General features: G+C 35.6%; 2 protein-coding genes across 2 annotated transcripts; one reads left to right on the top strand and one right to left on the bottom strand.

The window, feature by feature from the left end:
• Window positions 1–239: 239 nt before the first annotated feature.
• Window positions 240–8,519, bottom strand: LOC126661116 (vesicle-associated membrane protein 727). Its single transcript, XM_050354905.2, has 6 exons — window positions 8,413–8,519; window positions 7,743–8,023; window positions 7,439–7,634; window positions 7,241–7,361; window positions 618–680; window positions 240–529 (listed from the first exon to the last, which is right to left on the bottom strand). The coding sequence occupies exons 2-6, from the start codon at window positions 7,930–7,932 to the stop codon at window positions 386–388; spliced, it is 714 nt and encodes a 237-aa protein (XP_050210862.1). The 5' UTR covers window positions 7,933–8,023; window positions 8,413–8,519; the 3' UTR covers window positions 240–385.
• A 585-nt stretch (window positions 8,520–9,104) lies between these two features.
• Window positions 9,105–10,184, top strand: LOC126661845 (uncharacterized). The gene has a single exon (XM_050355724.1). The coding sequence runs from the start codon at window positions 9,105–9,107 to the stop codon at window positions 10,182–10,184; it is 1,080 nt and encodes a 359-aa protein (XP_050211681.1).
• The last annotated feature ends 3,072 nt before the right edge of the window (window positions 10,185–13,256 follow it).

The following is a 13,256-nucleotide window of genomic DNA, read 5'->3' as shown; positions in this document are numbered from 1 at the left end:
ATAAACCTATCATCTTTCCTTTGATCTAACACAGCCTCTACGACAAAGTTGCTAGAATCACATAAACTCAAACAGCAAATCCCATACAGAGGATTGAAAGCCTGGGATGAAAGCCAAATTTTAAGAATCAAATTGCATCGAATTAAAATTTAAAGTATAAATATATGTAGGATAATAAAATAGTTTTGGGTGAAAGAAAGGTAAAACACAGATAGTAAGTCTAAAAGCATAAACGAGCATTAAGAAAAGATACTAATATAAACACCACTCTCTGATAGTATATAAAGGCGCAGTTACAGTATAGAACGCAGAACGTGCCTTTGTTGTGTACAACAAAATACTAAAAAGGAAAAATAAACAAGTGTATACCACCAAATTTTACTCACTAACATTTGAATCCTCGACAAACAAGAAGCCAGAGTATGAGAATGACGATAAGGACTGCTGCTGCTATCATCAATTTCATTTGGAGATTCTGCAGCCACATCTTACGTCTCAGTTGTCTTCCTTGCCTCTGAAAGCTGTCAGCCTGAATCAAAATAGATGCCCACAACACACAGTTATACAAACTCCCCTCGGGCCTTTTAGACCTTATAAAATAAGTAAACAATATGTACCTGGAACTGCAGATTCTCTGTTTTATCTACAAGAAGTTCAATCCTCTCACCACGATCCAAAACCTGCAATTGAAAAATTATGTTGTTTTACATGGATGCTACGAAAGAAAATAATAATTCTGCATAATTTGGAAAACAATCATTCTATGAGTACGAGATATATGAACCCAGTGATGAAAAACAAAATTAGCAAAAAAATTAACTGAAGCTCATCTCATGTAACTTCGGATTTATGAATCATGTCAAAAGAACTATTTTGATGAATTTTGTCAGAACATTCTAGCAGCAATAATATAAGTTCTGTCAAAAATGAAATGGAGATATCTTGAAAGTTTTTCCACTTCTTAACAAAAATTGTATTTAGATAATGAACAAAGGGTCAACGCGCCCCCTGAACTTGTAACACAGGGTCATCTAACCCAATTTATACTTTTTTTGAGCAACCAACCCTAAAACTCTTTATTTTTGGGTCAAATAGCCCCATGGTTATATTTTTAAAACGCGTAAAATACAAATCGGAGGTGAGGGATGCAAAAAAATAATTAGATACTTCCCTAATTACTGCGATATAATTATCCTAAATCTATTTTTTAAAATAAAAATATAAATTATCGGGTTATTTGACCCAAAAATGAAGAGTTTTAGGGTTGGTTGCTCAAAAAAAGTATAAATTGGGTTAGATGACCTTATCTCACAAGTTTAGGGAGCGCGTTGACCTTTTGTTCTTTAGATAATTGAAGGATAAATTTGTTTTCTTATAACCCTGTTGAAGCCAACAATAAAAGATAAGAGTTAAGAAACAATGAAATTATTCACAGAATCCTATTCTATGAATTACCTATTCATAGAAATTCAGATCAGAACTTTTTTAACCTACAGCAATTCAATTGCAATATAAGTACTTCTAAACATGCACAACGCTCCCCATTCCACTTCTATGGACGTTTTATTATAACCTTTGTCAAAAGTTCTGCCCAGATAGTCTTACATGCCAAGACCCAGTCCCCTACTTCACATTTCATTCTCTAAAGTTCTCTCATTTAGAATATTCAAAACCAAACTTCATAGGTTCTTATAATTAAGAATCAGTCCTCGATAACGACACTCTTGTTTCATCTTATTGCAAATAATAATTATAAAAGCTCCTTCCTTACTATGGTATATGGAAACCTGGAAAATGTTGCCCTTCTTCATTTCCAAAAACATTTCCGCATGCGGAACTCTACAAAACTCAAACTAAACATTTCGGGATCTTTTCAATAAAAAGAAAAAAATAGACAACCATTTCCTAAAGGAAACTCATCTTTTATAAAAAGAAAATGCCCTAAAGAGTAACCCGGACAGCTTATTGCTTATTATTGATTATTTTTCAAATAACTAATTGCATTAATTGTCATATGTATGTAGTAATTTACATGAAAATATAAATTTTACAAATAAATATTTGATATGGAAAAATTTTTAATTCTAATTTTTATTAGTACATTCCTATTTTATATAATTCACATTTTGCCCACATTTCCATTTCTTATATTTTGAGAAAAGTTGCTTCATGTGTCATTTATATTTCTTTTTCATACAGAATAGCTTACTAATCATACCTGAGAACTCCTAAAATACATCAAGAATCCCTTAAGGATGTTTTTGTTAAAAATTGGACTACCATCAAAAGGATTTATTTGAGTCCATATAAACGGTCAAATGATGACCATTGTCTTGATAGCCCCTCTATAGAGGATTACGTGCCCCAGTGCCCTTCATTAATATTACTACCTAGCTTGTTATATCCTCTTATCAACCACCTTACTTTCCCTACAAGTTTCGTCTCTGGGCCATCATTTTCCTAACAATTGCATTACTCTATCCTCAAATTTAACCACTTGACTTGAGGGAATGAATTAGGTACGGAAAGAGACTATCATTTTACCAATTTTTACAAAGTATATACTCGAACAAACAAACTCTCACCTTTTGCAATTCAATTCGGGAATCAAACAATCACATCTTCTTAAACTCATTGAATTTGGCATGACTACAATACAAAACATCATGCTAGAGCAAAATAATTCTTCATGCCCGCTCAGTCTATGCAAGTGAAAAACGAGCAAGTAGGAAGGAATACACGTAACAAATGAAAAGTTCCTCTAATACATATAATTCTATTGAGCAACTTCAACGTGCATAACTTAAAATATGTACAACCTACAGGTGAATTGCATTTACCGATAATTAAAATCATATTCGTAGCATATTTGCTCCATTTATTTGACTCTACAGTGTAGTAGGCATCACTACATAGTTAACGCGGCATCTCATCAATTATTTAATTAGAAATTTTTACTAATTCTATTCTTGTATTATTAAAGATGTAATTTCTAGATTTAAATAATTTCATGTTTTCCTTGTTGACTATGATTAATATATGTTTAATCTCCTACTGGAATTAATGTTAGCATACCAACTTCTATAACTATGGATTATATTGTTAACATTTCTATAACAAATAAGGGGTTCAAAATTTTATAACTATGACTTATATTGTTAACAAATAACCCATAAATTTAAACAACACAAATCAAGCATTAAGCTCTCATAAACCCAATCTACATTCAGAAGCCGAATTGCATAAATAGTCTGCACATTAACTATGTACAATTTCAATGTTCAATTTTCAAAGACGAGAAAAACAACTCCATAGAACAAAGAACCAACAACTGCAGTCTGGACGACATAGGACAAAAAGCATATATGATATGCAGCAGTCAGGACCAACGACATGATTTGTATTCACAAACAAAACTTGCACATAAGACAATGTGTTGCGACAAACATTGAAACATCAAACATGTGAGGTACAAACATAAAAATTGTCCAATGACATCAACAAGCACAATTTGAAAAGATTCATAGTTCACTGCAGGACAAGAATTATAATATTAGAAGTTCAAAATTTTATACATGGTAGGGGTTTACAATTAATTAATCTAATTGGAAGTTCATCAAACTTAATATTATGTTTTAGCGCATAAAATTGTGATTTGTCAGTGCAGGAGTATTTTAGTAATGTTAGTTTTCTACAGGGACAACATTGTTGTAGCGAAAATCCAATTGTTCTATTTTTATTATTATGTATTTAGGATTCCTATTTGATCTAGAAGTTCCTAATTAGCATTGGTCTTATATTTCTAGTTAGAGATTCAAAATCCTATTAGAATTAGGATTAGTTTAAGGTTGCATTCTATGAAGCACCGATACGGGTACGGGTACGGACACGGGTACGGGTACGGGTACGGGGAACGGCATTTTAGAAAAAAATAGGACACGGGTACGGCGGGGACACGGCAATTTTTTTATTTTTTTAAAAATATATATTTACTCGTATATAAGGTTTCAAGATGAAAAAACAATAAATATTATGTCATAAGATGCGTAAGTAATACGTAAGTTAGTTGAACTAACAATTCCAACATAAAAAAGTGAGTTAGGGTTCTTTCTTTTAAGAGCGACTGCTGTAATTTTTTTAAAATAGGGCTGCTGAATTTTTTTTAAAATAAGGGCTAATGTGTTTTTTTTTTAAAATAGGGGCTTCTGTTTTGTTTTTTTTTTTTCTTCTAAAACAGCCTACTGCTTCTTTTTTAAAATAGAGGGATGCTGTATTTTTTTAAAATTAAAAATAGGGTTTAGTTTATGTTATTATCTAATTGTATTTGGGTTTGGACCTATTTATTTAATTTTTTTATAAAAGAAAATCCATACAAAAAAATCTAAAATTAACTAAAATGCCACTAGAAGTGTCCCCGAAGTGTCCCCGGCGTGTCCTCCCCTTTGACCAGTCAAAGGTACGGGGACACGCCACGTGGCGTATCGGGTACGTATCCCCGCCGTGTCCCCCGCGTGTCCCCGTGTCCCCGTGTCGACCCCCTAAATACGGCACTCCGACGGAGTGTCGGTGCTTCATAGGTTGCATTTGATAAAATTTAGAATTAAGTGCTGAAAATTAAGTTCTTAATAGTAAGTGTTGAACATAATAATCACTTAAACTTGTTGGCGTTGAATTTAATAATCCGTTTGATAACTCTAGTTACTAAAAAAAATTGATGTTTTCATTAAACATATTTGAATGATGTTAAATTTTTGTAATTAAGATATATATAAATTGAAATCATTAACTCATGATTTATAATAATATTTGTATTAAAATATTATATCTATATAAATATATAGGGTAAAATAGTCAATAATATATACAAAGTATATGAAGGTAAAAAACACTATAGATAGTTATTGATATTTTATTATTAAACTAATATTATAAAGTTATTTTAATAAAAAAAATTAAAGTATTGAAAATTTAAATTTTCAATAGAAATTTTATGTTAATTTTTTGACTTAATATTTCAAGTGATTTTTGACTTGAATGAATAAATTAAACTCAGCTTAATAGATGTTAAACAAACACTACTTTATGAAATAAGTCTAAATACTTTATTGTTTTTTTCAAAATTTCAATGTAATAATCAAATGAACTATTGTTTCAGCAATCTTTTACTAAGGAATTGTATGACTGAATTCTCTAGATGTGACTCCTAGGCCTATTAAGTGTGATCTCATAATTTCTTTTTATTTTCCATTAATTTATCACTATTTCAGATCAGGATTTCACATTAATCTAATTTAAAATTCAGTCTTAAAACCTCAAATTATTCATAGAACAACCTACTTCAGCCCTGCCAAATTTGTCCATCAATTTTGTTACCAGAGCTTCAAGATCCCTGAAGAATAGCACAGCTTCAGTAACAATGGTGACAAATGGTGAACTAAATTCAAAGGTTGAAGGATTTCAGCGACAAATTGATGAGATGCAATGAAATAATGGGGCTGTTTTGCCTGAACTACGAACTGGACTGACAAGTACAATAAAAGCGCTAGAAATAATGTTCAAGAATTGGTGACAATGACACAAAACCTTCAACTAGCTGAACAACAGGCTGTTCAAGCTATTCCTCAACGTCCAGCCGCAGAGAATTGTCATCAACTACAGGTCGTAGGTCTAAACAATTTATTCAAAATCAACATCCCGAGCGAGATATGGCTGGAGATATATTTAAGATAGTTAAGGCTGTTCCAAACTTTGAAGGAAAAATTTTGCAGTATTTTCTGGTAACTTGAGGATGACCAAAGAGTCTGATTTGCCAAAATGAAGTTGATCTTATTAGCAAAACTATGATGGTACAATGTTGAATATGAATTAGAAAGGGTTAGACTTCCACAAAGAACAACATGGAAAGAGGTGAAAACAAGATTGCGAGAAAAGCATATATATGCCTTTTAATTATCTTGATAAGATACAAGAGCATGCCCATGCTTAAGACAAGACAACATATCCATGACTAAGTATATGCAAAAGTTTGAAGAATTTACATCTCAAGATGAGGAATAGTCAAACGTAATCTTGAATTTGCATCAAGAAATCAATCACAATGACATTCAAGTTAAAGAAATATCACAAGAACATTTGAAGTAAAAAAATTAGTGTGAATGATCATGGAACAAAGAAAGCTAAAGGAATAAAAGAGTTAGAATTAGATGTTACAAATGTTGAATTTGTGTTGTCGTATGTAAATGGTGAAAAGACTGACTTTGTTATTTCCAGAGGAGTTCATGGAAGAGTCCAATGGGAGGTTTGAGCTATACCAATTGCTATCAATAAATAATAAGAATGGCACCCTAAAGCATTCATGTTTTTGCTTCTTAGGCACTTCAAAAGTCAAGGTCAAGTTTTCTCCAACAAAGAGGGAATAATGCATAACAAGTTATAATATTAGAAGTTTAAATCTTATCTATGGAATTAAGAATTTTCAATTAGTTAATTTAGTTAGAAAGTTCATCAAACCTAAGATTATGTTTTAGCGAATAAATTGATCTGTTAATGAAGGACTATTATGGAAATTTCAGTTTTCTACAGGGACAACGTTGTTATGTTTATTGTTATGTGTATAAATACTTAGTTTATTGTTATGTTTAAAATTTTCAGTTTCATAATTAAACATATTATTCTTTCAGCAATCTTTTGCTATAAACATTGTGTGACTCGATTCTCTTGGTGTGACTCCTAGGTCTTCTAAGTGTGGCTCTTAGAAGTTTTCTTATTTTCCTTTGATTTCTTATTATTCCAGGGATTTCACATTAATCTTATCTGAAATTCAATCTTGAACCTCAAGGCTCAAATATTCTAAAAATATCCCTAATTCAACCTTGCTAACCATGTCCTAAATAACTAAGGTGGACATTTTACAAGTGCAGTTCATCATTAAATTAAGCTGATTATAAGTATTACACATACAACCTGATATATGAATTTGTTTATTGTTTGAAAGGCGCTTATGATGAACATTTTATCTCTAGTTTGGAAACCAAGATGCCAATTCAATCAAAATGATGAACTTACGAAAAAGCATAAGCTATATAAATTTTGCAATTTCCACTCCATCTCTATACAATTGAAATAGAGCATAGGCAAAAGACATGACATAATGCAGCAAAATAGCTACAAACTATGCGTAATCTATGTTTAAAAGTTAAATCTCAATTGTATTCCAAATCAGCATTAAAATACACTCTACCTTTTCAATGTTGTCCATCATGATTCCCTTGACCTCTGTTATTTGGGCTTTTAGCTTGGATAACTTGCTCATTTCTTCAGGGTGGTTCATACAGTATTGCATGTGTTCATTAAGCCTTGGACTATAAAGAAGCAGAACATTAGAACCAATTCAAAAATAAACCAACACCAAAATTTGCATATCTAATTATATACACACCCGAACTCTCTATCAAGATTGTAGGCAATGCTAAATCTGTTCTCAAACAAGTCATCGTCGTCGTCATCATCAGCAAGTGGGTGTTCTTCGTTATTAATACTGGAACCATAACGCTGTTTAAAATCATCTTTCACTCGCTCAAGAAACACAAATGGCACACTTCTCCCGGTTGATTCATCCGCAACAACAAGAAAAACTGTATGAATTAAAAAAAAAAATTACCTTACAGATTTCTTAGAAAAGTAAACTAGACCTACGAGCTACGAGCTATACAAAAAATCAAATAACAAGAACAAGTGAATACCAAATCCGCTGTCAATAAGAAAGTTAAACGTGTGCCCATCACATGAGTATGTATACTTGCTGCTATTTGAGGGAAGTTTCTGTAAACACTGAACAGCAATGGTACTAAAATTCCCCGAATAGGACGTGTGCTCTGCTAATACAATCGTACCCTTCGCCACGAAGCTATAAATCAAACCTTTCGGATTCATCTCTCAAATTACAATTTTAGAATCAAATCAAGATCCACAAAAAGAAGCTGAACGCATATATGTCCCCCTCAGGCGTAATCGCTGTATTAACCTAAGCATAGATTGTCGACATATTAGAAAAAATTAAAAAGAATCAAAACCCTAATTTATCATTTGTCATTTGAGTAAGTAGAAAAAATGTAAATGGACACCAAAAGAACAGTTTTGACTTGATCGATCATTGAGTAGGTGACACAAGGGAACTCATATATCCACCTCGTTTTGTTATTTATTAAATTTTCTCGGGAAACAAACAGAAAGCATTGATGAAAAAATGGAAACAGAATCGGGAGGTAAAAAGTAGAGTTTCAGTGGATAATTTGATTCCTAAAACAGAGTCAATTATAACAGTTGAATTTTTGAGTTTAAAGAGATGATGAAATTAAAACTGAGAATTTAAAAGTTGATTTTGAAGATCAAAAAGATTATAGAGAAACTTACAATAGATTTTCTTTCTGTTTGCAGTTTCTAAGGTACGTGCTGTTCGTTCTCCTGCGCGTGGAGTTTTAATCGTTATACAAGGCTTTCTATTTTGGCAAACTCCATTTTAAAGCAGAAGTATAAAATATCGAGTAATTGTTAAAATAGTTAATTAAAAATAATTTATTTTATGGAGAATCATAAAATATTAAATAATTTATTAGTAATATATATTTTATAAAAAATATAAATAAAAAATTAAATAATAAGTAAATTAATAATTTATTAAAAATAATTTATGTAATTAGAATTTTAAAGAGTTACTTTTTAAATACAAATTTTGCTTAAGGGTTAAGGATTTAACCCATCATCTTCTGCAACACTCCTCCCTTTTCTATCTTCATTTTCATTTGATTTAAGAAAAAACTAATCTAATCCAAGCTAAAATCAAAACAATTTTGCCATAGAAAACAACAAAATTAAAGCTTAGTTTGTATACTTACCTATATCTATCTATCTATAACTATTCTATAAGTGTGAAGGGGGGGACTCTCCCTACTTTTGTGGAGCTATCTCTCTACCCTAGCTGCTAGGGTTAGGGTTTTTTTCTTCAATTTTGAAGCTTTTCCTATCGTTTCGTCGGTCTGATTACGCCTAAAGATAGTGCGTTCCTTTCCTACTGCTTTTATCACGTTGTTTTTCTGGTTTTTGTAATGGAAGAAGGTCTGATCGCAGCATGTTCTCAGCTGCGCCTAACTGAAGATGAACAGGAAACTATAACCCTGGAAGATGTTATTGATGATAACGCAGATGCAAAGGCAGAGTTATGTTTGGTTGGCAAGTTACTTACGCAGAAGCCATATAATTTGGCTCACATGAAAAACGCATTAACAAGCGCTTGGAGGTTGGCAAAAGGATTTACTATAAGAGATATAGGGGATGAGCTTTTTGTTCTTGAATTTTATTCAAAAGTGGACAGGAACAGGATCCTTCGTGAGGGACCTTGGAACTTCGACAAACAGTTGATTCTTCTTGAACCAATGTCCGGGAATATGCAACCTAACAATATGATCCTAAAACACTGCTTAGTATGGGTGAGAATATATAACCTACCGATGAACTGTCGTGGTATGGCTGCCATCACTAAGATAGGATCAAAGATAGGGAGAATTGTGGAGGTGGATGGTGAAAGTGGTGAGTGTAATAGATATGGTCGTGTTAGGGTCAATCTGGATGTGTCAAGGCCAATTTATAGAGGGACGAAGGTGATAAATCCGCTGGGTGAACAATGCTGGATTCCGTTCAAATATGAAAGGGTCCAGAATTTTTGCTATTGGTGTGGAATGCTGGATCATCTTGTCGCGGAGTGTGAGGAGAAACCAAAAGAGACGGAGGTCTCAGATTGGCCATATGGACCAGGTCTACGCGCTACTCCCCGGAAAAGGAGCTTGATGGGAAACAGGTATGTCCCTAAGACAACATACAAGGATCAGGATGGCCAAACAACATCGGGCTCTCAGTCTGATAATGCTGAGAAATCAAGAGCTGCTAAAAGAAGTCTTAACCTTAATGACAACTTAGAGGCTGCTAGTGATGCTAGAGAGAACACTGGTCCACAGCAGGTTGTTGCTCGGGTTAATGGGGATACTAGCGAAAACAATACAACAGCTATTGGAGCTACAGATCGATTAGATGTGGATGGCCTTGTGGAAGTTTGCATTCAACAAGTTCAGCCAGGTGAAGGTAAAAAGAGGGAAGTAATGGGCAGTGCAAAACCATTCGAAAGGGTGTAAGAGAGGGGACTTGGTCCCGGAATAAAAAGAGTAGGGTTGCTACCTCTACAGAGCAGCACGGTACAAAGCAGATTACAGCTACCAAAAGAGACCGTAGTATGATGGCAGGAGATGATTCAATTGACCTTTTCTCGAAGAAAGTTAGAGATGGGTTGTCGGATCGGTTTGAACAATTTGAGATATCGGCGGAGACTGGCGAACAGTCTCGCCGGACGCAATGAAACTTTTTAGTTGGAACCTCCAAGGATTGGGGAATCCTTGGACGGTGCGAGCGCTGAAACTCTTTATAAAAAATAATTCCCCAGATATTTTCTTTTTGATGGAAACAAAGTTAGTACAAGATGAATTTGGTAGCATTAGTAGAAGTTTTGATCTTTTTAATCTTTTTGTTGTTAGTTCTGATGGTAGAAGAGGCGGCATTGCATTGTTCTGGAGGAAAAATGTTGATCTCAGGATTGTTAATTCCTCTATTAACTATATTGAATTTGTAGTTACTGATTTAGCAGCAAATTCGGTGTGGCGAGGAGCAGGGGTGTATGGTTGGCCGGAGACACAGAATAAGCATCGGACTTGTGAGCTTATTAAAAACATGCGGGGATCCTCTAATCAAGCTCTACTGCTGTTTGGAGACTACAATCTTCACCTGTTTCATGATGAGAAGGAAGGAGGGAGGGCCAGCGATGAAAGGGAGATGGACAACTTCAAGGACGCCATTGATTCTTGTGGGGTTGACGACTTGGGCTCTGTTGGTGGCTTTTTCACCTGGTCTAACCGGAGGTGCCAAGACAGCTTAGTTCAGATCCGTCTCGACAGATTTCTGGCGAATGCACAATGGAAAGATTTATTCCCGAGGTGGCAGGTAACCCATCTCACTCGATACAAGTCTGATCACTGCCCTATAATACTCAGCTCTATCGATCCGAACTCTTCCCAGGGCGGTGGTAAACGCAGTCGGGTATTTCGATTTGAACAAATGTGGATGACTCACGAGAGCTTTGACGAAGCTGTGCTCCATGCGTGGGATGACAGTAGCGGGAGTTCACCTGAATTCATGATTAAAATGGAGTCGTGTGGGGTTTCCCTTAAATCATGGGCATACTCAAATTTCGGCCATCTCAATAAGCAGATGAGGGAGAAGCTGGCTGAGCTTCACTTGTTACAAAATAGTGGTGACCCTTATGATGCGAGTAGGACTGCTGTGGCTTCATCTGAGCTAGATGACCTGTTATCTAAGGAGGAGATTATGTGGAAACAACGATCTCGAGCAGACTGGCTGAGTGAAGGAGATCGCAACACTAAGTTTTTCCATTCGAAAGCGTCAACTCGAAAGAAAAACAATTCTATTCAGCGGATCAGGGATGAAAATGGTGTTTGGAGGCATGGTAAAGAAGTTTTCGCAGTTATTGAAGATTTCTATAAACATCTCTTTACTACCTCAGCTCCTTCTAATCAAGACACTGTCATCGACTGCATTGACTCGGCTATTTCTCCTGAACAAGTAGCTGCGCTCCAAAAGCCTTTCAATGAAGGAGAAATCACTACGGCTCTCAAACATATGGGTCCTCTAAAGGCTCCGGGTCCTGACGGCATGCCTGTTTTGTTTTACAATTTTTATTGGCACATCATAGGTCGAGATGTTATCAAATGCGTGCTGGATTTTCTGAACTCGGGAGTGATGCCGAGCAAGGTTAACCACACCTTCCTCACTCTGATTCCAAAGGTTACCAATCCAGAGTCGATGAAAGACCTGCGGCCGATCAGTCTCTGCAATGTCATCTACAAGATTATGGCTAAGGTCATCGCGAATAGACTGAAACGGGTCCTGGATGATGTTATTGACGAAGCACAGAGCGCTTTTGTTCCGGGAAGACTAATCACTGACAATGCCATGATTGCCTTCGAAATGTTTCACTCGATGGCCCGACGATCTCAGGGTAGAGTAGGTTATGTGGCTCTAAAGCTAGATATGAGCAAAGCCTATGACAGAGTCGAATGGAGCTTCCTCGAGCTAGTAATGAAAAAAATGGGGTTTCCTGTCCATTTTATACAGCTTATAATGGTATGTATCTCATCAGTTTCGTTCACTTTCTTGATTAATGGTGCTCCTGTGGGTTTTTTACAGCCACAACGTGGCCTTCGACAAGGTGACCCACTATCCCCTTACTTATTTCTTCTCTGCTCAGAGGGGTTCTCTGCCCTTATTAGACGTGGAGTTCGAAATAAATCTATCTCTGGCGGTAGAATTTGCCGAGGCGGTCCGTGTATTAACCACCTACTCTTTGCTGATGATAGTGTCTTATTCATTAAAGCGACAGTTAGAGAAGGGGAGGCGTTGAAGAATATCATCAGATCCTTCGAGCAGGCATCTGGTCAGATTGTCAACATAGACAAATCTGAACTCTTTTTCAGTACAGGGGTCAGTCAAGATAGTAAGGATGCCATGCAGAATCTTTTGGGCTTTCGAGTAGTCGGACGTTTTGCGAAATATCTTGGTATGCCTACGCTGGTTGGTCGCTCCAAGAAGCCAATTTTTGCTTTCCTTCGCGATCGTCTGCACAAACGTATACTTGGATGGAAGGAGAGGTTTCTCTCTAAAGCGGGAAGAGAAGTACTCATAAAGTCCATTGCGCAGTCCATCCCGACCTATATTATGAATTGTTTTGCGCTTCCAATTTCTTTTTGCAACGAGATGTGGGGGATCATCTCAAAATTTTGGTGGAGTGGTACGGATGACAAAAAGAAGATTGCGTGGGTCAGTTGGAGCTCTATTTGCAAACCAAAGAAAGAGGGTGGTTTAGGATTTCGCAATCTCCGAGCTTTCAACCTCGCTATGCTTGCTAAACAAGCTTGGAAATTTATCCAAAACCCTCACTCTTTATGTGCTCGAGTCTTTAAGGCTAAATACTATCCCAGTACTGATTTTGAGCAAGCTGGTTCTCGCCGCGGTTCAAGCTATGTTTGGCAGAGTGTTATCGAAGGAAAACGAGTCCTTGACGCCGGGCTTGCTTGGAGGATTGGGAACGGAGAGTCCGTGGATGTTTTGACGGACAAATGGATCACGACGGCCAGCTA

Source organism: Mercurialis annua, linkage group LG8, assembly GCF_937616625.2.
Source record: "Mercurialis annua linkage group LG8, ddMerAnnu1.2, whole genome shotgun sequence".
In the NCBI taxonomy this organism is placed as follows: Eukaryota; Viridiplantae; Streptophyta; class Magnoliopsida; order Malpighiales; family Euphorbiaceae; genus Mercurialis; species Mercurialis annua.
This window is presented reverse-complemented; position numbering and strand designations above follow the sequence as displayed.

Coding starts and splice junctions, on each gene's coding strand:
- LOC126661116 (XM_050354905.2), bottom strand. CDS start 7,932: ATGAATCCGAAAGGTTTGATTTATAGCTTCGTGGCGAAGGGTACGATT. Junction 7,635..7,742: donor TCTTATTGACAGCGGATTTG/GTATTCACTTGT, acceptor TAATTCATACAG/TTTTTCTTGTTGTTGCGGAT. Junction 530..617: donor CAGAGAATCTGCAGTTCCAG/GTACATATTGTT, acceptor ATTTTGATTCAG/GCTGACAGCTTTCAGAGGCA.
- LOC126661845 (XM_050355724.1), top strand. CDS start 9,105: ATGGAAGAAGGTCTGATCGCAGCATGTTCTCAGCTGCGCCTAACTGAA.